The sequence below is a fragment of the Beta vulgaris genome, chromosome 3 (genome assembly GCF_026745355.1).
Source record: "Beta vulgaris subsp. vulgaris cultivar EL10 chromosome 3, EL10.2, whole genome shotgun sequence".
NCBI classification, from domain to species: Eukaryota; Viridiplantae; Streptophyta; class Magnoliopsida; order Caryophyllales; family Amaranthaceae; genus Beta; species Beta vulgaris.
In genome coordinates this window covers 55,875,110-55,898,909 of record NC_079204.1, presented here as the reverse complement: position 1 = coordinate 55,898,909, position 23,800 = coordinate 55,875,110, and the positions used below count along the sequence as shown (strand labels likewise).

At 36.5% G+C, this 23,800-nt stretch overlaps 3 protein-coding genes across 11 annotated transcripts; all 3 read left to right on the top strand.

Moving 5' to 3' along the window:
• Positions 1-181: 181 nt before the first annotated feature.
• On the top strand, positions 182-5,947 carry LOC104889694 (protein PHR1-LIKE 2). 8 transcript variants are annotated; one of them, XM_010674976.4, is made up of 7 exons: positions 198-853; positions 4,029-4,105; positions 4,248-4,302; positions 4,580-4,658; positions 4,760-4,829; positions 5,088-5,220; positions 5,625-5,947. In XM_010674976.4, exons 1-7 carry the CDS (start codon positions 616-618, stop codon positions 5,627-5,629), a joined length of 657 nt encoding a protein of 218 aa, XP_010673278.1. In that variant the 5' UTR covers positions 198-615; the 3' UTR covers positions 5,630-5,947. The 8 variants fall into 8 exon arrangements, 6 of the variants coding, with proteins under 6 accessions (XP_048496009.1, XP_048496006.1, XP_048496010.1 ...); XR_789596.4 differs by having other exon boundaries at positions 201-853; positions 4,248-4,260; positions 5,088-5,317; XR_789595.4 differs by having other exon boundaries at positions 204-853; positions 5,088-5,317.
• Positions 5,948-7,641: 1,694 nt separating this feature from the next.
• Positions 7,642-15,294, top strand: LOC104889693 (snRNA-activating protein complex subunit). Of its 2 annotated transcripts, XM_048640047.2 has the most exons (12): positions 7,642-7,815; positions 8,782-9,029; positions 9,125-9,191; positions 9,497-9,552; positions 9,816-10,036; positions 10,539-10,575; positions 10,651-10,719; positions 10,839-10,920; positions 13,063-13,158; positions 13,402-13,527; positions 13,992-14,249; positions 14,822-15,294. In XM_048640047.2, the coding sequence occupies exons 2-12, from the start codon at positions 8,827-8,829 to the stop codon at positions 15,110-15,112; spliced, it is 1,506 nt and encodes a 501-aa protein (XP_048496004.1). In that variant the 5' UTR covers positions 7,642-7,815; positions 8,782-8,826; the 3' UTR covers positions 15,113-15,294. The 2 variants fall into 2 exon arrangements, with proteins under 2 accessions (XP_048496004.1, XP_010673277.1); XM_010674975.4 differs by lacking the exon at positions 10,539-10,575 and having other exon boundaries at positions 7,644-7,815; positions 9,816-10,020; positions 10,651-10,739.
• A 2,096-nt stretch (positions 15,295-17,390) lies between these two features.
• LOC104889692 (protein WHAT'S THIS FACTOR 1, chloroplastic) lies at positions 17,391-22,719 on the top strand. Its single transcript, XM_010674974.4, has 2 exons — positions 17,391-17,625; positions 18,011-22,719. The coding sequence occupies exon 2, from the start codon at positions 18,140-18,142 to the stop codon at positions 19,616-19,618; it is 1,479 nt and encodes a 492-aa protein (XP_010673276.2). The 5' UTR covers positions 17,391-17,625; positions 18,011-18,139; the 3' UTR covers positions 19,619-22,719.
• Positions 22,720-23,800: the final 1,081 nt, after the last annotated feature.

Genomic DNA, 23,800 nt, shown 5'->3' with positions numbered 1-23,800 from the left:
GATCGGAGGTGGGTGGTGTGGTGGCGGCAGTCTGTTAGGAGGTGGGTGGTGGTGGTGGCGGCAGTCTGTTAGGAGGTGGGTGGTGGTGGTGGGGTGATGATCTATGGAAAAAAGAGAGAAAGTTATAGAGGTAATTTTAACTATTTTTTAGGCGATTTTAAGTAATTAGTGGGCGATGTATAGAAGTTCAGTACAAAAAACACTTCAAAAGTTGTAACCCCCCTTAATCACAAGAAAAGAAAGAGAAAAAGATAGCTATAAAAAGACGTAGAAGTCACAGATAGATTCAGACATCACAGCTCATTTTACTCAAACAATACAAACCAAAATTCCAGGTCAAGAACACAAGGATAGAGAATAAAGAGGTGATAAAATTTTGTAATACAGTGGTCCAAACTACAACTATTGACAACTCAGTGAGTTCACTAATTTAAACTCCCCTCAAAAAAAAAAAAAAAACCCAAATCCCCTTTTTCACTGAAATCACCAAAAAGCATAGAAAAGAAGAACAAAGAGTACTGATTCTCCCCTTTTTTCTTCTGTTACTTTCAACTTTTCTACAAAAATTCACAATTTTTCTTAAAATTAAGAAAAATTTTAAAAAGAAAAAAAAAGATGTATCCAAGATTCATTCAACCGCATCATCAACATCAACAGCAACAACAACTTCATGAATCTTTGAATGTAATGGCGGGTCCCATTGATGAGATTCATCAAGTGGGTCCCAATAATAGTTCTTCTCCAACGGACCCACGACTTGTGTTGACTTCTGATCCAAAACCACGTCTTCGTTGGACTGCAGACCTCCATGAACGTTTTGTTGATGCAGTTACTCAGCTTGGTGGGCCCAATAGTATGTTCTTTCTATCTTTGTTGGATCTGATTTTATGTTGTGTTGTTATGATTTTATCAAAGTTTTTAACTTTTTCTTTGCTTGATGGTGTTTTGAGAAAAAAAAAAAAGTGGGGTTTTGTGTTATGGGTGTGTATGTTCTCATGAAATTAAATGCTAAAATGGGTATATTATAATGTTGTTATGCTTTCTCAAAGTTTCAACTTTTTTTTGGGTGTTTTGAGAAAAAAAAGTGGGATTTTGTTTTGTGGGTGTGTATGTTCTCATGAAATTAAATGCTAAAATGGGTATATTACAATGTTGTTGTTATGATTTCTCAAAGTTCCAATTTTTTTGGGTGTTTTGAGAAACAAGTGGGATTTTGTTCTATGGTTGTGTATGTTGTCATGAAATTAAGTGATCAATGGGTATATTATAATGTTGTTGTTATGATTTCTCAAAGTTTCATTTTTTTTGGGTTTTTTGAGAAAAAAGTGAGATTTTGTTCTATGGTTGTGTATGCTCTCATTAAATTAAATGCTAAAATGGGTATATTATAATGTTGTTTTGATTTATCAAAGTTTCAATTTTTTTGGGTGTTTTGAGGAAAAAGTGGGATTTTGGTTTATGGGTGTGTATGTTGTCATGAAATTAAATGCTCAAATGGGTATATTATAATGTTTTTTATTTTCTTCCTTCTTGTAATACTATATAGTTTCGGTTGTTGCTCTTGATTGTGTAATGGGCTAAGTAATGTTGATGTTATTATGGTTCTCAAAGTTTGAACTTTTATAGGTGTTTGAGAAAAAGGGGGGATTTTGTTTTATGAGTATGTTTGTTTTCATGAAATTAAATGTCAAAAATGGGTATATCATAATGATTTTTTTTTTCCTACTTGGTATATGGTTTTGTTTGTTGCTCCTGGTTGTGTGATGGGCTAATTTTGTTTCATGGAATAAATGTCGGGGTTGGAAAATTTTGGATTTATATTAAGTACTACTGTACTAGTATGACAGTGAAGTAAAGGATAAATCATAAATGTGTTGGTAAATGACTTAATGTTAATGTTGTTATGATTCTAATTTCTAAAGTTTGAACTTTTCTGGGTGTTAGAAAAAAAGTGCGATTTTGTTTTATGAGCATGTATCTAAACTGGATAGTTGACTTTATAATTTCCTTTTTTCTTCTTGTAATATTAATTTGTTTGTTGATCTTTATTGTCTGATGGGCTAATTTTGTTTTGTGGAATAATGTATTTACATTGAGCATGACAGTGTAGAAGGAAATGATTGCGTTGGATAATGTTAGTGTTATACTACATTATGTTTTAAATAGGAGTATAGAACTATGGAACACATAGAACCATAGGATAATGATTCCGTATTTCCGTAGTGGAAACAGTTCTAAGAGTAATCCTTTTGTGGAGTTGGTTGTTTTTGGAGATTAGGTTGGATAAGGTGAAGGTGACGGGGTTATTGTTACAATGATGTATGGGATTATAAAGAAGAAGATTCTTTGGGCATTCTGTCTAAAATTTGGGTGTCTGCCTTTAGGTTTGTCTATCACAATATTGGACTCTCACGTTGGTTGATAACGAAGTTTTTTGGCCATTTAACAGAAATGACGAAGATGAAAAGGTAAAGAGGTTGTTATCAAGTACTAACTTGTGAGGAAGGGTGTCATGCGCGGTGTGGTACATTAAAGTGGGTTCTATCTCTCGTCTCATTTTCATGTATGGATTTGTTGATAAAAATAATTTGAAAGGGGTATAAATTGGATTGCAGCCGGAAAGATTAGATGCTTAGTAAGCAGAAGTGATTCAGATTATTGATGTTGAGATCCTAATGAAGTTGGCTCTGTTGTATTATTCAGCTAATAAGTTCCAATAAGTTCAAGTGGACTCTAATAAGTTCCAGTAAGTTCTAATTACTTATGAAATAACCTTCTAGAAGTTCCAATAATTTCAACTAAGTTCAGCAAAATTAAGGTGACGAGAACGCACCCGAAGCCCTTTTCCTATAAAAGGTCAATCACTTACTGGTTTCTAGGTGATTCTCGTGATGAAGGCGCCTGTGATATCCTGGTGCCCTGCAGAAATTGTGCATGCAAGGGATGCTAATAGTGTAGTTGATGTAGATGGTTTTCCTTTGACATGTTTGATTAAGTGGTGCCACTCTGCTATTTGAGTGATATTCAAAGTTGATATGCTTTTGAGAGTTGTTTGCAAAGAAATGGGAAAGTTAAATTTTACATTAAGACACACAACTGAGAGTTTTGGTAATGCTGTAGTGAAGGGACTTGGCGAAGACTAAAAGAAGCCCTTACTTATCCATTTGTAAACTTCTGCTGTCAGTCATCATACCATCCACTTATCATCTGTTGTAAGAGGGAAATGTAATTGGGTTGTAATGTTTGTAGCGAAATTGCAGTCAAGTCTTAATATCATCATCACAATTATCCCCTTCTTAACTGAGCTATTTTGTAGAACCTATGAAGCAACTCAAATACTTAGAGGCTTCATTGAGTTGGATGGACCTTATATTCCTCTCTGACGTAGTTCTTTTTTACAATGTATGTTTCTTTCTCTCGACATATATATTGGTTAAAAGCTCTCTATCTACCTGTATAGCTATATGAGATATCAGGGAGTGGGCCAGTGGGGGAGTGCAGTGAAAGATTCATCCTTCTCCCCTAGAAAGCCACTGTTTTTCTCCGTCACTGAGATTTTAATATCTGTTCAATGTATTCATCCTAAACTCGTTTTCACGTGTTAAAATGTGAACTGCTATTATGAGTGCACACTGACTCTCTACCCTTCTACCGGTTCTTGCTGGCTATGGGGAAAATTGCTTCATGTGGACCTTCCTTAACCTGGCCAATGGTGGGACATATACTTGGCTGTTGTTGCTATACTGAATTTGTAGAATATCACTCGCGGAGTCGCGATCCTTAATCGTTGGAAATAAGATTAACTTAACAAGTCGTATGTTGTTGTGGCTTCATAGCTTCTCCATGGAATATTTAGTTCTTTATTACGCGTAACTTTTAGCCTGCCTTATTTGTTTCCACAATGATAGCCATGCTTTGAAGCACTATCCTCTTTTAATATTTTTGTAACCATTGACAAGCTGAAAACCAAGGTTTTTTTTGTCCCTTTTTCGAGCTTCTAATGAATGTTTGAACATGAATTTTTGCAGAAGCTACACCAAAGGCTATTATGCGGACAATGGGTGTGAAGGGATTGACTCTTTTCCATTTGAAAAGTCATCTTCAGGTTTAAATTTGTTCTATAACTATCTACCTCAAATGTAATATCAGTCATTTTCGAACAAGTCAGAGTGGAAGCAATCTTAATGCAACCATTTCATCAACCTGCTTGTAAGTTTCTAATTAGTAATTTCTTTTGTTCATGGCAGAAATACAGACTAGGTAAGCAATCGGGGAAGGATATGGGTGAGGCTCCAAAAGATGGTGCGTGTCACGCAAAAAAAGTTTTTCTATCTTTAATAATCTCGAAGTTGTCTTTCTATGCAACATTTTATACCATAAAATGAAACTTAGTTTTTTATTTGCATTTTTATATTGTTATAAGGTCATCTTATGCTGCCAAAAGAACGATAAAAATACTAAAACTCTTTTTCTAAAATGGGGATCGCTTATACAAGTACTAAACGAAGTAAAATGTGAAGTATTTAGCTTAGCAGAATATATTGCTCTCATTACTGATCATCAACAATAATGACCAAAGGAATCTCGGGCTCATACCATTTGGAAAGCCCTCGCACCAGTAATTCTTCTTCAAGTTTGCCAACATCAGACATGGATGAGTAAGAATTTGTAAATTTTATTCTCATACTTATAGCTGACTGATATCGTTTACTCTAACATCTAATATCGCTGATATTCATGTAAAATTTGGCTTGAGAAGGGGTTTTAAGGTTAAGGAGGCATTAAGAACTCAAATGGAGGTACAGACTAAACTACATTTGCAGGTTGAGGTATGCAAGTTTTCGAATTCCAGTGCATGTAACATCAAAGAGGATATTGGAATTATCTGAACTTAGAATTATAAGAACTTATTTTACTTGTGAATGGAACATCGAACCTGTGTAGTCCTTGTATATAACCTATAAAAAAAATTAAACTGAAAAGAACAAAGCATTAGAATTGTTGTTTTCTTTTGCAGGACTAACTAACTTCTGTGGTGGATCATCAGGTGTTTTATGTGAATAATTATATTTTGTTTATTACTGTAGGCTGAGAAGCACTTACAGATACGACAGGATGCAGAGCGAAGATATATGGCGATGCTTGAGAGAGCTTGTAAGATCCTTGCTGACCAACTTATGGGGGTTGCAATTGCAGAAAATCATGTGCAGACACTTCAAGGTCAGGCATCGGAAGCTGTTTACCCTTCACAAACTCACAGATAAAGTAGATTCCATGGTGCTGCATGCTATGTTATTTGGACTCAGGCTGGACATAGGTATTATCTTAGTGTTTGACTTGGCAATTTCATAAAAAAAATTCTTAATTTCGGCTCAAAATGAAGTACAAAGTGTCCATGCTTATATTAGTGTGTCAAGGACCCGACCCGACTAGGGTCCTTGAGGTAAATTGACGAATGTAAGTAACATAGGGTGTTGAGGATCCAACCTGAATACTCCGTACTTGGGTTAAAATGAAGAATCCGAGTAACATAGGATGCGTCCAAATCTAAATCTTCAAAGGGATGATTGCTTTACTGTAAGCTGCTTGACGTGAAAATAATTAATGTCTTTCGAGCTTTACAGAATGATACTTAGCGGGAGGCAGCACAAGGGTCATTTCAGGCTTGGATCAACAAGGGTTGGATTTTGTTAGGGTGGATGACTGATTGCTTGATTATGATATCTTCATTTTACAAGATGGTGTTACATTCCAGAAATGAAGATGGAGTTACACTCATCGATGTTCGGCAAAGTACTGATTTTTACGTTTCTTCTGTTAACTTAGTGTAGCCTGTATGTGACTTACTTCTTCCCTGAAGAACATAATCTATAGGGAAGATAAAAGTTGCTTGTAAAATCAATTGAAGTTATGCTAATGTTTCTAACATGAAGATTTACCTTTGCCATATCCTCGTACTTCGTCTCCATACCATTCTAATTTGAGTTTTAAGCTAGTATCTTTATTATTGCTTTTTAAGATTGATGTTTATCATCTCGTTTGTATTTTATTTGTTTGAATTATTGTAAAGATTAATGTACATGGAGCAATATTTTTGTGAAAATATTGTGTCAGATCGTCTGACCTAAATATTTGATCATATGGACCACCCTTAAAGCCAAAGAAACACAAAGAAATATAGAGTATTTGTGGAGCAAGGTCCAAATTTTTCTTTTTCCTCTTTTCAACTTTCTCTCTCCTCTTCGGCCTCTCAATCCTGCCAATCCTTCGCCTTAACCCTGTTGATCCCTCGCCATTGAATGATTCTGACTTCCTCTGTATTGAAATTGACGGCTGGTTTAAAGATGATGGAGCCAACCACAATGACGAGGACAATAACGGTAATGGTAATGAATTTAGGACTTTACTAAAATGGACCAGCCGGCCCAGCGGAATGTCAACATTTTTTTTAAAAAAACGGATCTGCGGATCCGGGTCTGTTATGCATATCCGGACCCGGATCCGTGATATGACAAATGGACCCGAATCCGACCCGGATCCAACGGGTCCATAATTCTAGGGTCCAGACCCGGGAAAACGGATCCGGGTCCAGGATCCACTGCCATCTCTAGTTATGATAATGATAACGATAACGAAGAGAATGCAAGTGAAGATGATGACAATGATGATGTCAGAAGCGTTGAGATCGAAGGACAATATGATCAAAGTGTACCGGGATCGACCCAATTTTTTTTTGTTTAGAATGGTTTTGAGCAACCTAAAAATGAGTTTTTAGTTCAAATTTTGTCTCGCTTCAATTTTAGCCCTAAAAGACCGTCGTTTTGGGCTAAAAAGCGAGCCTTGTGCACAAAATTTTGGTCTGGCCCGACTAGTACGCAATTTTTAAAGCGCGGCCAAGAGGTAATAAGTATTTTGTATTTTTTTGAAAAACACAATAAAAGCTACCTCATATACTACTTTTATCAATATTAGAGTTTTAACTTAGTTCAAATGCTAAGGTCTTGTTCTTTTGGAATCAACTAGAGGTGATCAACATGGACCCGACTTGTGAGCCCGAAAATGTGTTGGTTTTGGACACATTTGTTTTACCCGTGCTCTGACCTCGACCCAATTTTAGGGCAAAAATTCGAGCCAAAGGTAACCTAAATATGAAAATCTAGTCTCATATTTGCCCGATCCGAAAATGCCCCCAAAAATCCACTTGGCCTGGTCCAAAATAGCAGGTTTTGGTGTGGCAATTTCGACCTGAGGCCTCGGCCCAAAATGGACCATTTTTTTTAGCCAAAGCCCGACCCAATTTATGATCACCTCTAAATTAAACTCAACTAAACTATATTATTTAAACTGAAATAAGCTAAACTATACTCCCTCTGTTTTTTTTTTTTTTTTTTTTTTTATCTTTCTCACCTTTGTGCTCATCTCCGAATGCACATCTTTGAACTTAAATATCTTTCATTATATATTAGTAAAAATTATAACGATTGAATATTAATAATAATAACGTATTACTTAAAAATTCTCTAATAATATCAAGATTTTGAATGAGAACGATAAAAAAAACAGAGCGAGTACTTAACAAAATTTCAATTAATTCAGTCTAAGAAAACAAGACCTAAGAGCTACTTTTAAAAATCTATTGCTGAATAGTACGCCTTTTAATTTACCCTTCTTTGCTGTTAAAATTGTTCTCTCTCTCTCCTCATTCCTGGAAAAAGGCTTCAAGCATACCGATTTTCCGACGAAGTCACGGCGGACCTACATCACCTTCAACCGACCTCTTCACTGCACCATTGTTGGGGGCGCACGAATTTCGAGGTACATATTGAATGCTTCACTTTACTCTACTGTGCTTAATTAATCTACTAGAATTTCATGAACAACACATTCTTATATGAAAATTGTAAGCATTAAACTTTTCAACTAATCCTAATTTAACTACCCAACTATGTTTTTCTTTACTTTTTATTGTTTGCTTGAGGAGAATTTTACCCATTATTTTTTCAATTGAATACTAATGGTAATTGGTAGAGCGTGGAATAATTGCTGCTTTTGGTTTATTTTTTTGGGTTACAATTTAATTATAGCTAAGCGCAATTTAGAAGGTACAACCGTACTAGAAACTAGAAAGTGCACCCTGTTATTTGATTTTGAATTGTATGTTCTTTTCATTACCTCAATACTGCAAATTAGTAGGTGCATACGTCCGTGTGGTGAGGAAAGTATGCACAATGAACATCAAACATTAGGTTATGAACATAAAGACTAACACCAATTAACATAACAGAGATGTACATATGTTCATTTGGCTTGTCAGCCATGTACACGTGTTCGTTTGACTTGTTATTCATATGGACGTGTGTACCATTTACGAATTGCCTCAGTACGAAAAAGAATATGAACTTATTTTCTCTCCCGGTACATACGTAAAAGAACATGACTCAATATGGAAAATAACATGGAGTTGTTATAACAAGAAAATAGTAAGTGTCGTTTCACCATCGGTATGCTCTTTTAATTCAAAGGTATGCTCTTTTAGTTTGGTTATTTGGTACATAGAAAAAGAACATACCTCAATTTGGAACATAACTCAATTTGGAACATAACTCAATTTGATACACAACTCAATTTGAAAAAGAGCATGAAATTGTTTAAAATATGCTTCTATGTAAGTAGTTTTCAAAATCGGTATGACATTTTAATTTAAAATGTATGTTCATTCAATTTTTGTACATACAAAAGAACCTAAGACAATATGAAAACAAATGTAAAATTGGTTAACAGGAAAACCATTCAATTTGTTGGTTCCTGATTGTTTGGGGAAAAAAGATGGAGAAGGGGGAGTCTTCGCAGCAAATTTCGGATGAAGAATCCTTGGTTTCGATTCCTCGAGGAGGTCCTATCTTTGTACATGATTTTGTAAGCCCCCTCACTAGAGTTTCAGTTTTTGAATCTGAGGTTTTCCATGAATTGGAAAGTTTGAAGGCTGAGTTAGGTTCTGAACCTACAGATTTTGCAGAAGAAGATATTTCGTAAGTCAGCCTTTTCGTCCTTCTTTCATCCCCTTTACACTGATTTCCTTATTACTTTTGGTGATGATTTGAGCTATTAATTTGTATTTTTTTAGGGTGGATGAACTGAAAATATACAGTGATGAGGAGTTGGTTGCTGAGGCTATGAAGATTGCATTTGAGGTATGTTATCGTTCATATTAATGTCAATTATATAAGTGCTACATTCTGTTGTATCCTATGTTGCTCATATACGGGTGTCCAAGTGTCCGACTCGGCTATTTTGTAGAAAAAGACAAGTTTTTAGTTTGAAATAAAGTATCCAAGTGAAGTGTCGTGTCGGACAGGACACGCACGACACCCGATTTTTGAGGTAAATGAAGGTGTCGGAGTAACATAGGTTGTAGAGTGCAGGTTGGGCCTAATTTGCCTTTTTATTGTTCCTTCTCTTGGATGGTTCTTGAATTATCCTAATGCTTCTTTTGTAGGATGATCTGGAGGATGAAACTTCTTCAGACATGGCAGAAGACCCATGCTGCTCAAGGTTAGTGTAGCTGACATGTTACCATTTGATCAGCTCGTCTGTTATGTTTCTCGGAATACTATGCCTCCACTCACATAAAAAGGTCATGTGCAGGTGACTTTCTTTTTATGTGAGAGGAAACATGGTATTCCAGGCCACTGCACTGTTTGATAGAGTGGTTAATCAAATAACTTTAAGTACTGTTTATTGGCAGATCAGTTGCTAGAGTATTGCTTGAGCTTGCAGTAAACATATGTCTTATCGTTGAGTGTCTTAATTTCCAGGGCTGAAGATTATCAAAGGATGTTTGATGCTGATATGTATGCTTCATGTGACTCCTCTACTGGCTTTTCCTCTGATACAAGTTACAATGGAGATAAAGTTGATGCCAATTTGAACAAGAGGAAGAGAAATACTAAGAATAAGGCCAAGTCAAAGAATGGGAAGACAAAGAAATTGATTAATCATGCAAAGGATAATCAAGTTGATGTATTGTTCTTCCTCAGTAATGTCATTATCTATGCTGCAGTTTTTGCTTTAATTTTTTATCTTCCTTCTTTTATGACTTTACCCTTTATGCCCCTTCTCCCCAAGTTTGGGATTTTTGAGGTCTATCTAAGTGAGAGTCTCATGATGACCTTCAATTTGAATAAGGCAACCAGGAGCGCTATCAGTCATCAACCTTGTGCTTTTAGTGATCTAAAAGGTTTATTCTGTTCTTCGGTTGGTGTACAGAGATACTTGAATGAAGGCACTGTTGCCTATTTTCTGACAAGAACCTGTAGGATCTCATATCATCAGTGACCTTTTACCCTGCCTATCTTCTGACAAAAACTTGTGGAAGTTCAAATTATTTGTCTTTTTATGCCCATAGGACTATTCTATAACTGGATTGGCCGCTTCTTAGATTCAAGAGTTCAACTTGATGCTGATAGGACTCTCTTTTCCGTTTGATTTCTAAGTTTTTCCTTAATAGAAATTGACTTGCAATATTATTTTGTTTGAAGGACAAGACCTGCAGAATGTAGCTTCCATATTTTTCAGGTATATAATTTGCATTGTGAAGTTTGCTATTGCATCCATCTTGACTCTCAGATATTTATGTTCTTGTAATTGTAGGACTCCTATCTTGCAAAAGTGGAGCATCTTGCAAAAATCAGGCAGAAGCAGGAAGAAGATAAAGCATCAGTAAAACTTCATTCATTCAAGTGTGTGATTAATCTCTTTGAAATTGTCTTCTGGCAGACCTGTGTATTTTTTGGCCTTGGTTCTAACCTTTCCGTGCTCTGATTGTTGGTGAATTTCAGTCGTGAGAAGGATGACGCTGCTGCTTTATCTTCTGGAATTGAAACTCTTAAATATCTCGAAGCATATAATTGTCCAGTCAAGGTGTGTGCTATGAAACATTCTTGGCTTTCTTGCAGATTTATGATTCCTGGTTTATTTTGTTTTCTCAACTTTCGAGTCACTCAGATGTTACATTAATTGATGAATTTGTGGTGTTGGTTTGAGTTGTGATCTGATGGTCCTTGACAGTTGCCACCACCTCCTGTAATTTTCAACCCTTTTCTCCCTTTTGTGCTTGGTTTGGTGGGAGTGAGGGGAGGTAAAAAAAAAATGCTCAGCTCTTTATAATACTGCATTGAAATATGTTAGAGCTAATGAACTCTCTTGTCATCATTGTATCTCTATAATTCAATAGAGTTGTGGACTGTAATATAACTGATAAGATTTGGCGGCCTTATGAAAAATGCTTATCTTACCACCTTTTCTATTTTCGGTTTCACTCTTATCGTTTCATACCAGTTTATAATAGTTGTGGATTAAAAAAAGTGATCCTATTTGAATGGTAGGGTTAAGTGTGCTTAAGTCATATTAGGTTTGGGGTGCTGACTTTCTATGATATTCATGTGACTCTGCTGTCCACCAAATGCTACAAGTGGGAAAGGCAAAGAAGGAAAGTTGCTCATCAGATTTTGCTGTGCTCCAAAAGACATGTTCCGCATATGATAGTTTGCCTTAAATAATCCAAAAAGCACTAGACAGATTTGCAAAATATGATATGCTCCCTCTACCCATAATAAAGTTCGATTCGACTTTAGCATGAAGGTTATTACTCGTCAGTTTGATATATGTCCATTGAATTCTGAATTTGCCTGTGATAAAGTGGTTTTGTTGAGAGACTAACATATTAGCGCAAGGTTATGGTTGGGAATTATGCATTCTTAAAGTACTGACCTTTTGACTTTCATAACTTAATAAGGTAAAGGGATTTTATATGAATAACCCTATATTTCAGGTGGTTTTTTTTTTTTCAAAAAATCCTCAACTTTGCAACCTTTCCAGAGCTAAGCCCCAACTTGTAAAATGTCATTACACTTAACAATACCGGGGACGACATTAATAAGGTAAAGAATACTACTGAAATACTCCCTGCACACCACATCCTCTCTCAAAAATTTCATCTACTTATCATAGTTTCTTCTCCTGTATCCCCATTCAACGATTTGTATACTACGTAAAGCAGGATGCTGTAGATGAAAATTCCGAAAGGAGTTATGGCTTGTAGGGGGTATTTTAATAGGACTTTTTCCCTAGAATTGTTATCCTCAAAATCATTATGTTTAATGATTTTTCACAAGTTGAGGGTTATCTTAGGAAGGGGTGAATGTGGAGGTTATTCGAGAAAAACACCTGTAAAACAAGTTTATGTGATATAAAATCCGAAATTGCTGTTGTTTAAGGGATATTCCAACCTATTAATACGTAAGTTTGATTTGAGATCATCATTTTATTACAATCTATTGGTAATCTATTCTTTTCACTAGTTTTGCAGTGGAAGTGCTGCTTCCTTTATTTTTTCTCATGCATCCATACCTACTTTGGCTAATTGTGCAAGAATCATAATGTGCATGTTGATTTTGAATTTTATTTTTTAGCTATAAACTTCAGATAATTCAATTATGAACATGCAATATTAGGGGAAGTAGATGTATCTAAAACTTCTAATTCAGTGGCAAATGAAATATACCATGTCTATACTCTACAGTGCAAATGTACTACTCCCTCTGTCCCATACAGTGCTTGTTTCCTTTTTGGGTGTCCCAAAATTTTATGCTTGTTTCTTTTTTAATTCCTCATCTTTTCTTGATTTGCCTAAAGAAAAACCGTGTCACCATCATTTATTGGCTTCCTTGGAATTTGTTTTTTTCTTTGTTTATTCAACCCGACTGTTGAATTAGTCATACATTTGGTGCTTTTTCACCCATTATTCTCCATTCTCTCTCCTAAAGTCAGTTTTTTTCCCCCCACAACATTGATTGTACATCATTTTATGTCCACTTATCTTAATTCTAGTGAAAGATGAGAATCAAGCACTATATTATGGGATGTAGGGGGTATATATGTCCAGACCTTGTCAGCAGTTTCTGTACTGGGTTCCTTTTGTAACTTTGTCCAGTAAATAATTTATCTCCGAATGTCTTCCTTTTGCCTTTTTGTTTATAACGCTTTTGATTATGATGGAAGCAGGTGAAGTGTTCACTGACAGGGAAACCTGGACCAATTCAATATCCAGAAGTGATTCTGTGTGTTGAGATCTATCATAACAAATGTTCCTGGCAAAAGGTATGAATGCATATGCTCTTAGGTTAGAAACTTAAATTGCAGTGCTTGGACTTGCTCATGTCTATTTGTCTCTGATTTATAATACTGTCAATTGATTTCCTATATGAGAAGAAAAAAGTAGAAAAGATTCTCTCTTAATTAGAATGTGTGAATGGAGTTATGAGAAAATGTAGTTCCACAATTGGCTTAACGTCTTGTAGATTTTCAAATGATTTTTCCCTGTCTGTCTCCTTCTCTTGGCAGACACAAGAATTATTGGTCCTTGGGAGTCAGGCCCTGACTGAGCTGAGGGATAAGATTCGCTGTTTGACGGATACGGTTATGCAGAAAGCTGGTGCATATGACCCATCTGGATATTTCCTAATAGAGGTAAGTGACGATGTGACATACAAATTCTCTTGTTCGTTTTGTCCAAATGCTGCCTGTTTACTAGACCCTTTAGCTTTATTATTGGGTAGGTTGGACCGAACAACAGGTCGGGTCAATGGCAAGTCACCTACTTATGGTTAGACTGGGCTGGCCCATGTGGGTTCCAGGTAAGGTTATCAAGGGATGAGCCATTTGAGGAATAAGGACAGGCGAAAGGAGAGAGAAATCTCCCCCATGTAGCGAACCTTAAAATTTTTGTACTTGTTGTATCTATTCCTGTTTATGAAATCATTTGCGTATGATTTTGGCATTTTGTCCAATTATTGACCTTGTCCAGGCCCTGTCCATTGAAGATCATATCTTGTAGAAAAATGTTAACCTGTCCCTACTCTTATGTTCATTGGCTATCCTGTCCATTTACTTGACCTACTGTCTTATGTATTAATGGAGCTCTGTTACTGTAGGAGGTGTTCTGCAATGACTTAAGGGACTCTTCTGCTATTGACTATAGTGAGCCAATTTTTGATTGGCTTAAGAATCAGAAAGAAGAGGCACTTGCAAAATGGAATTGCATTCTATCTGGTGTAGGAAAGCGTCGGAAGATTCCTTTGGAGAGCAAGCCAATTTCCAAGTTGCCTAATTTTAGATCAGTGGATATGCACAGGGCTCGCTTTTGCGACTTGGGATTCCGTCTTGGCTCTGGATATCTTTACTGCCACCAGGTAATTCTCAATTCTGATCACTTCTCTTACACTTTTTCACTGTATTTAGTTTCTAGACATCTCTTTTGAGATGTCCCAATTAGTTACAACATTCCTTGCTTGATGTTTTGTAAGATTTCTCTCTCTACTTTTGGATTCCAGTCCCACCTATCCACTCTTTTCACTCCACTTTTTCCCTTAAAAATGTGCCAGAAGTGAATTTTTATAACTAATATGTGGGACGAAGGGCTTATAATCTATGGAAGAACTTCTGGAAAGGTACTTCCAAGAACCAACCATTCATTGCAGCTGAAACTACTTAATTACCCTTGTCTAATCGCTTGATGTCCAATTAGCGCGGATATAACCCTCTTTTCAGATGCAATAGGTGAAAAGGGTGGATTAGGTACATCTGAGCTTATGGTTGGTCAGAGAAATTGTACTCTAACAATCAGCGTTCTTATGGAAGTAGCTACAACTAGCCTCTTCTCTTGAATATATTATTTGTCTGTGACTTCATTATCATTCTCTTCCTCCTATGTTACGACTTCTTGGAACATGACTACTGATGTTACCAGCAAAACTATATGTAGGGAGGTTGTAAGCATGTTATTGTGATCAGAGACATGAGATTGATTCACCCTGACGATGTACAAAACCGGGCAGCTTACCCGTTGATTGTGTATCAACTGAAAAAGATTTTGAAGAAGTGCTCCGTCTGTCGTATCTACAAAGCCACAAAGGTGACTTTAGACGATAAGTTGGCCGGGGAAAACCCTTGTTACTTCTGTGATAACTGTTATTACCTCCTCCATTACTCTGCAGATGGAACTCTGCTGTATAGTTCCTTCAAAGTGTACGATTATCTTCAAGATTACTGCTAGTGTTCTTTTTGTATTGAAGGTGTACCACTGTAATTGTATATTCTATTCTGTTCTTTCTCCTCCATTGGATGTCTTCGCTCTTAAAGATCATTTCTTTACTATTGTAGATTAGTATTCTTTGAATCTCTGTATGAGAATCTAAAAATAATTTGTTAATAAATTACATCTAAATTTATGTTAAATCTGGCAGAAAAAGTTAAATCTGACAAGAATTCAGGCTTAAATGAACTTGAAATTGTTTTCTTTGTTTGCCTTCTCCCCTCTATGTATTCTCAAGCCACATAAATCTAGCGATGCCTGACATGAGCGGGTTACCCATGGGCTATATTCCTAGTGTTGCTCGACTAATTGGTATGACACGGTAAGCAGATTATGGCGTAGCACGACCAATTTTTGGCACAACTGAAATCTATTTGGAATTTCGAATAGCACGATCGATGAAGGAGGTAGTGGTTGGGTACGAAACGGTGACCAGCTTATGAGCTAGCACAATTGCTTTGTCTAGAGTACAAGATGCTTAAGTTCTTGATAATAACGTTGCTTGGAGTTCATATCTATGACTTGATAGTGGTAACGGTTAAAAACACTTCCTAGCTAATGTTAATAGTAGTTTGGAACTTGGGGGCATTGTCTGCAGTATCTCATTTGCAGTAGTTTGAAACATGGGAGCATTTTCTGCAGTATCTCATTTTCAAGTGCCCAATTATAAGCACTTGTTTGAACTTTATCCGGTTGATGTCATTACTAATCCTACGTAAATAAGGTGTTGCTTGGTTGTCATAAAAAATCATAGAAACGAGGAAGCATATTCTTCTAAGAAGTGGAAGATGGTATTGTTTGGTTGACAAAATCGTGAGTTACACCTCGTAGGAAGTCCTACCTCTCCTAAAATGGAGGAAGTTGCTAGTAGTCTTTTTTGTATACATGGGAAATTAACTTTTCATGTTCAACCAAACAATATGTGTTGGTACTTCATAGGATATACTTATCCATGGGAGAAGCTTCTTCTTAGGAAATTATACTTCCTATGATCAATCAAACGACATCTAATAGTACGAAACGAATCACATTTTGCCACATTTATAATTGATGATTTGTTGTATTTCCTTTCAATCGATTCATAACGCTTCGAGCCCAACCAATATCCATCCAATTTCCGTTTTCTTTTAGGAGTGTGTCTTGGATATGTCGATTGTGTTATGGTCGAAATCCTACTCACCACGACCTGGTTGAAGTGTGAAAGTATTATTACAAATCAAATTTATTACTTTAGTTACCTTAAGAGGCTCATCTAGGCCTCTAATGTTCCAACTTCCAAGTACAAATAGCCATCATGGAACTAGAGGGATAAGGATCCCGCCCATATTATTTTCATATAAAACTCCAAGATCATGTGGATATTTATTATTCAGGAAATTTTTTCTATTAGATCATTGTGATACCTTGTAATCATTCCTACTTACTTTTGTACAATTTGAAATGCACATTTTTAACTACAAATATCTCTAAATAAGTATTAGTACAATTATAAAAACTAAATATTTCTAAACACTACACAACTAGACGAATCTGACCAAATCTCATATAAATATGTATATTATATAATAATCACTACATATGGTCAACGTTTTCTAACTTTGACTAGAATATTTCAAGTAAGAAAAATAATAGAATTATAGTCTCGACTTCTTGTGATCCAAAGAAACCGAAGTTGTTTAGTACTCATAAGTCATAACACTTACACTTGATTCTCATATTACTAAAGCTTTACAACTTTTATGATACCAATTAATTATTAATCACGGGCTATACACTGGGTGAGGAAAATTTTTCATTTATGAACACTGTACTTTAAAACGATAACACTATACCATTTGGTCTAGTGGTTAAGACTTCAACTTGAGAACACGAGATGAAAGTCTATACTATGTAATTTTAATTTTTTTTTAAAAAAAAATATACATGGTTTACATGAAGTAAAACACCATTAAAAAGAGCGCCACGTGGCATCGTTCCTTGTTTAGGAACATCTGTTAACATTATTTTTTTGAGGGGAAAAAACCAAGCTAGCATCACTTCAACGACAAAATGTCAATGAGTACATAAGGAGTCACTTCACTAGGATAATGGTTCTCCCAACTAGCTCAATACCAAAAGTAACTAGCTTAGCTAAGTGGTGTACAACAAAATTGTCATCTCGTTTAACATGAGACCAAAAAAGAGAATTAAAATTTCTATATAAGATAAAATTGAGTTCCGAGAGAAAAACAACATGCTTTAATAGACGGTTTATAACAACTTGACAATCCGATTCCAATATAATCTCCTCAAGCCCATAGCGAGATCAATATACCTTGTCATTCGAGGGTTTTTCCGCTGCATATTTACGAGCTGCTTTCACCTTTCTTGCTGTTTCTTTCACGAAAATAAAACACCCGGGAAGAAAAGAGATTTTCGAAAAAGTAACAATTAGGGCACTTGTAAAGGAAATTGGAGCTATTTATTTATGTCTGGTAAGCAAGCTTTTCTGCTGTTATATTGTTTCTCTTCTCAGTTTTAGTTGCCTACAATATGTTTGTTGAAATGCCTGAATGAATATTTTCTACTATTTTCTTCTTGCTATTCATAACTTACTGGGTTTTTTTTTTCATTTAGGTATATTGTTTATAAATTTGTTGTTATGTTTAACATAATCAGGAATTAGAAATATATGCATTACTGCTTGTTGGGTTTTTTCATTTTGGAGGAAGTATGCGCTATTCTGCATTTCTGCTTATCTGCTGATGTTTTTAATCTTGCTTGGAGTTTTTCACTTTTTGTCTTTTGGGTAAATTTAATTTGCTTAGTAACTGTTGATTAGTCTACAATGCTAATTGGCATGGTGGTAATCTTTAATAGATGCCGCTTGGAGTATAATCTCGATGCAGCTGCTCGTGCCATCACACCGCGATTATTGTTTGATCTTTGATTGAGAGCTAGTTTTTAATCCTGATAACTCAATAAGTTCCTGTATTTTGAAGCTTGAATATGGCATTGCTTATGCCTGTTCCTTTCTCTGAGAGAGGGAGATGTTACTTTGATATTAAATCGAGTTTTTTACCTTGTGTAACAATGGATAGGATCGGTAGGGATGGAAAAGATTCTGTTTTTATGAGTAATGTTAAGAAAGGGTCCCTCTCCATCTGTTGTTCTGCTCCAAAGCTTGTACGAGATCGCTCGTTAGATAGGCATGTGGTAAAGCAAAATAGAATCCGGTTTGTGCAGAAGCTTAGAGTCTTGCTTGCTTCAAAACCTAAACACTACATGCCTCTCCATATTCTTTCTAAATGCCGCTCCTACTTGGCTCTATCAAAGCCTCGGTCTATTCTCTCCATGATCCAACGCTATCCTACCATTTTTGAGCTCTTCTACATTCCATATGCACCTACTCCACTTAACGCAACCAAAACATACTCGCAACTGTGTGTGCGTCTAACCCCTGCTGCTGAATCACTTTCTATGCGAGAAGCCCATCTTAAGTCTACTGCTTCTGTTACACTGGCCAAAAAGCTTCAAAAGCTTCTCATGCTTTCTCCTCATAGAAGGCTTGTTTTGTCAAAGCTTGTCCATTTGGGTCCTGATCTTGGTCTACGACCCAATTTTAGGTCCTGTCTTTGCAATGAACATCCTGAAAAATTTAAGATTGTTGATACATCCTATGGTCGTGCGCTTGAACTGGTTTCTTGGGACCCAAACTTAGCTTTCCCGATGGAAAAACTTAAAAACCATTTACCAGATCTGATAGTGGACCGGCCCTTGAAATTTAAGCTGGTTAAACTAAGAAAGGGGATGAATGTGAAAAGACGCCATCATGATTTTTTAATCAAATTTGGAGAAATACCAGATATTTGTCCATATAAGACTTCTTTTGAGGAATTCCAGAAAAATTCTATTGAAGCAGAAAAGAGGGCTTGCAGTGTAGTGAGGGAAATTTTGGGGATGACAATGGAAAAGAGAACGTTGATTGATCATTTGACACATTTTAGAAAGGATTTTGGGCTACCCAACAAGTTAAGGGCTATGTTAGTTCGGCACCCTGAGCTTTTCTATGTAAGTTTGAAGGGGCAGAGGGACTCAGTGTTCTTGGTGGAAGCGTATGATGATAACGGTGACCTTATCCAGAAGGATGAAGCTCTTATTATCAAAGACCAGTTGTTTGGGTTGGTCAAGCAAGGCAAGAGAATAAGGCGAGAAAGGAAATTGGCCCTAGATAAGGATGTCACTGTCATTAATGATTACCCTGTGGCTGTCCCTGACCACGAGCTGAAACCTTTTGATGATGTTTATGAAGATGATGGATTAGAGGATCTTTTTAACTGGGATGATTCAGATTTTGGAATTTATGAGGAAGACAGTGATGAGGAGTATGGTCCACCCGTAAATGTAAGTGTGGAGCAGCAATTCTGGATCTCAGAAGATTTTGAAAGGGGTCTTGGTGAAAATGGTGATACTTCTGAGTGCTGGTAGTAGTGTATGTTGACACTGAATAGTTTTGAAGAGAAACAGAGTGAAAGCTGTGAATAAAGAAAGTTATTCAACATCCTATATAATTTAATCTGTGTCTATAGTGCTTTCTTGCATGTATAGTCTGGTGATGAAGGTAAATCCTTCCTTCGTTTTTGCTATCCTTTATCTTTTTCCTTTCCCTTTATGATTTTAGAAATTTGGGGGCAGGGGAGGGGGTTAACACTGTAAATGGTGTATATGGCACAGATTATACAAGATATTAACTTGCGACCCCAGCTATGATATGAGGTTTAACTATGCTTCCTCTCTGATTCATAGAGCTGCTCTTTCTTGCTGTGTTTTGTTGGTTATAGATATATGTGCTAACAGCCTAGGGTAAACACATGATGCTTTTACATAGCCACTACTAGCACTCTCCTCCAATCGTGATGGTAAGTAACTGAGTATGAAAAGGGTCGAAAAGTGTCTTCAAGAAGCGTTAATATCTGCTTCAGGGTTTATGCTGCTCAGAGCATTGGCAGTCTCTGCAAGTTGTTTGTTCAGCAGATTTACTTCTTATAGGTAATACTCTCTTAGTGGTAAGCAGCATGGACAACTGGACAGGTGTTTCAACTTTCAAATATTATTACATTTCTTGCTTTTAGCTGAAGCACTTTCTATATGCTATTACTCAAAAGACCTGATGCTACACCTTGCAATTTAGGGATTGTGTGCTGTGAAAGTTTCAAATTGATGGTGGGGTCATGGATGCAAGAATTGGGCTCGAGTCCCATAGTCCCGACGTGGCTCCCCTGCGCCTGTGGAACAAGTTATCGCACCCTCTTGTTCGAGTTCTGCCTTGATGACCGGATGGAAATATTGAAGTATACTCGCATTTGGGGTTGGAACTAACTTATAGACTCGGTCTCGTCTCACAGCAAGCTGTTTGGTTTAGTCCTAGCTATGGGTCCTTCATCCATTAGTTGGTATCCCGTTAGCAGTTCACCAAGTGAACGAGTCTTGGTTGGCCTATTGCTTGATCATAATAATTCCCTTTTTCGTGAATTTTCAAATAATGATGTTTTAAATATCACTTTTGCCTCTCGAGAAGCCAATCCAATACTTTTCAAATATTCATGTGGAATATGGTTTTTTTTTTTAACACGTTCGTAAATAATCCTCCTGAGTGTCTACACATCAATTTTGTGAAGCACACAACTGAAACATGTCGAAAGCCCTTCTATATGCTGCTGGGAAATCTATTACCTCCCAAATCTTATTGAACTTTGAGCATACCCTCCCCACTTCAGGGCAGGAGGGATCAAGTGTTTGAGAATCTGTGATGAACCAGCTCCACCGTCTCTTCACCCCCCCCCCCCCCCCCCCCCCAAGGTGGGCAGAAGAGAAGTCATCACATCATTTCCATTGATTAGTATCGCTTTACCACATCATTTCCAGATAGTATAATTTATTTTGGCAAATTATGGCCAAGTATCCTTAGAAAATTTCGGAGCTATAAACCTGTCTTTTTTTCTTGTGTGCTATGTGAGATTGTCCATCCCTTCTCATCTAGAATGCCTGCATTCGTTAGGGCTTTCCTTCTTTTGGTATGTGTGGTTATTCAGAAATGTCAATGGCTTTCAAGTGCTTCAGGGTGACTGCTATGCCTCCTGTAAAGTATTGGCTTTTATCTGTGAGCTGGATTCTATCTAGAGTGAATTGTTTCTCGTGGATAAGTGCAAGTTACTGCATTCTGCTTATCTTAGACAATTTAGGGTTTTTTTCCAACTGAAGTTAATTAGCACAATTTTTTTTCTCTAACATAAGTCTTTGCTTTAACTTCCCTCTTTTACGTCCCACACCAAATTCCTAGTACCAGTTATTGCCACCAGTATGTGGAAGAACATCCTGTTGCAGATCCTATGTGAAAGGGACTAGTTTTGGAGCATTGCGGATGGGTCCCTTCTAGCTTTGGAGGGTTCCTTAGTTTATGCTCCAACAGCAATTTTGGCTTCTGATGACCGCACACTAATAGAACTACTGTGTGGACAGATACGGGTCAAACATCTTCATCATAATCAACTCGTTCAGAATTCCATCTCGTCTCTCTTGCTTTTTCCCCCCCTTCCTCTTCTTAGTTTATGCTTCCTACTATTTTTCAGCTATAAGCTCCTGTACATTCCAATTTATCTCTGTATGCGATATTGCTTTCACTAGTAATGTCTTAGTGTTTACAAACTTCTTGGTATGTTCTAAAACATTGCACAACCCATTGACATGGGAAACACTATTCTTAATTCTTAACATTTGTGGTTTGATCGTAAATTGATTGGATTATTGGTTTTTATCTAGTTATACATCCCCCCCTCCTGGGCTCCTGTTCTCTTTTTTGAACTTTTTTAGGTTGCTGTCCTGTGGTTTGGAAGGATTCTCTTGCATGCTTGTCTGCAAGTTCTGTATTGTTTGTTTCGCTGCTCAAGTTCGTATTACATAAGATCTGGAGAGCTGTTCTCCATTTGGTGCCATCAAAGCTAGGTCTTCTTATTTCAAGGTATGGTTCAAGTACTTGTTTTTGAAGCTACATTTACTGATCTATATTGTAGCAAAGAAGCCAGCAATTGCACAATGCACACACTAATTTGCAGCAAGGGGTATTTGAAGATTCAAAGAACCAAGAAGTTATTCATCAAGCAACGTCTTGCTGATGGCTTGACCTTCGTATCTCAACAACAATTACATAATTTACATCTTATGTTTTTTGGAAATCAGAACCATCAAGAAGAGATTAGTTGAAAGCCAAGTCATCGACTGACCGATTTCTTTGTTTCAACGAATCAAGTACAAGCCAGTATTTTCCCTATATGTTCAAAGTGAAAACTCCCTTTCATTCTTGGAACTGCCTTCCTTGCTTTCATCCCTTGTGGCGAACTAGACTGATGTTCCTTTTTTTTTTTTTTTTGCTTTCTTTCCTTTTAGTACTGAACTGAGAACAAAGGCTGAGGAGAGAAAATAGGTCGAACGACTAAATTGAAATTATTGGTAGGTTTGATTGAAACTTGAAAGTAGGAAGTATTGTTTTTCCGGTGTAGAATCTAAGAAAGTGAAAAAAATTGTTTGGTTGACGCTAGGCAAATTAACTTTATTGCGGAAGTAGAAGTTTTCGTGAAATTGCTTTTTTTGTGTGTTTGTGTCAACTAAACAACTCCACAATTTTTCCACTTTTCTAAAGCTTCTACTTTACATGCTACTTATATTATCCAAACAAGCACAGAGACAAGTAAAATGGTAAATAATACACTTGTAAACCAAGATTTCTGAAGACAAGAAACCTGGTTTTGTCAAAGCTAAAATGTAGAGCAAGTATAATGACATATTGTCATTTTCAATATTTAAAGTGTAATTGTTTTGAACATTTAAATACTCTTGTGGTAAATTGTACTTTCTTGTGTGAAAGTATCAAAACTACTGCTCATACAGAAGAAGAATGCAGATACAAACAAGGATTGTTAAGATCGGTTTTATTGTGTTACTATTATTGCCTTGCGAGTCATGTTATGGTAAGAATCTTATAACCTTTCTTGAATCTTGATAAAGGGTTTTGCATCACCTTCGGTTCAGAGATCTTGGAATCGAGTCTCTCACCCCTTGTAAGGAGGAATTCACAATCCCCCCCCCCTCCCCGGTTCGCAAGGGACTTCAACTTACCTTAAAAAGAATTCTGTTAATGAGGAATTCACAATCCCCCCCCCTCCCCGGTTCGCAAGGGACTTCAACTTACCTTAAAAAGAATTCTGTTAATGATTGCATTATTTGGACTTTTACATCATTCACACACTCACTTTTGACCATCATTTGTGATTTAGATATGAGTTTATAACTAGTTATTATGCCCGGGCTATGCCCCGGGTAAGAAAATTTTCATTTATTAATATTGTACTTTGATATGATATCACTAAATACAACTTGGTCTAGTGGTTAAAACTTTAGTACATGAGCTTGAGGTCACGTGATCAAAACCTATACTATGCAATTTCTAATTTTTTTCATTGTACATGGATTACATGAACTAAAACTCCCTAGGGAGAGCGTCACGTGACACCGTTCCCGATTTACGCACGCCTTTTAATATATTAGTATATATGTTAATCTTTTGTCATTTTTACTAAAATTATGAGTTACATATATTAATAGTAAAGTTGTGAA

Bases quoted from the DNA above. Each gene is read 5' to 3' on its own strand.
- LOC104889694 (XM_048640049.2), top strand. From the start codon at position 616: ATGTATCCAAGATTCATTCAACCGCATCATCAACATCAACAGCAACAA. The intron at 4,106-4,247 runs GTTTAAATTTGT...TGTTCATGGCAG, and splicing joins ATTTGAAAAGTCATCTTCAG to AAATACAGACTAGGTAAGCA. The intron at 4,303-4,579 runs GTGCGTGTCACG...TAATGACCAAAG, and splicing joins GGGTGAGGCTCCAAAAGATG to GAATCTCGGGCTCATACCAT.
- LOC104889693 (XM_048640047.2), top strand. From the start codon at position 8,827: ATGGAGAAGGGGGAGTCTTCGCAGCAAATTTCGGATGAAGAATCCTTG. The intron at 9,192-9,496 runs GTATGTTATCGT...CTTCTTTTGTAG, and splicing joins CTATGAAGATTGCATTTGAG to GATGATCTGGAGGATGAAAC. The intron at 10,037-10,538 runs GTAATGTCATTA...TTTTGTTTGAAG, and splicing joins TGATGTATTGTTCTTCCTCA to GACAAGACCTGCAGAATGTA.
- LOC104889692 (XM_010674974.4), top strand. From the start codon at position 18,140: ATGGCATTGCTTATGCCTGTTCCTTTCTCTGAGAGAGGGAGATGTTAC.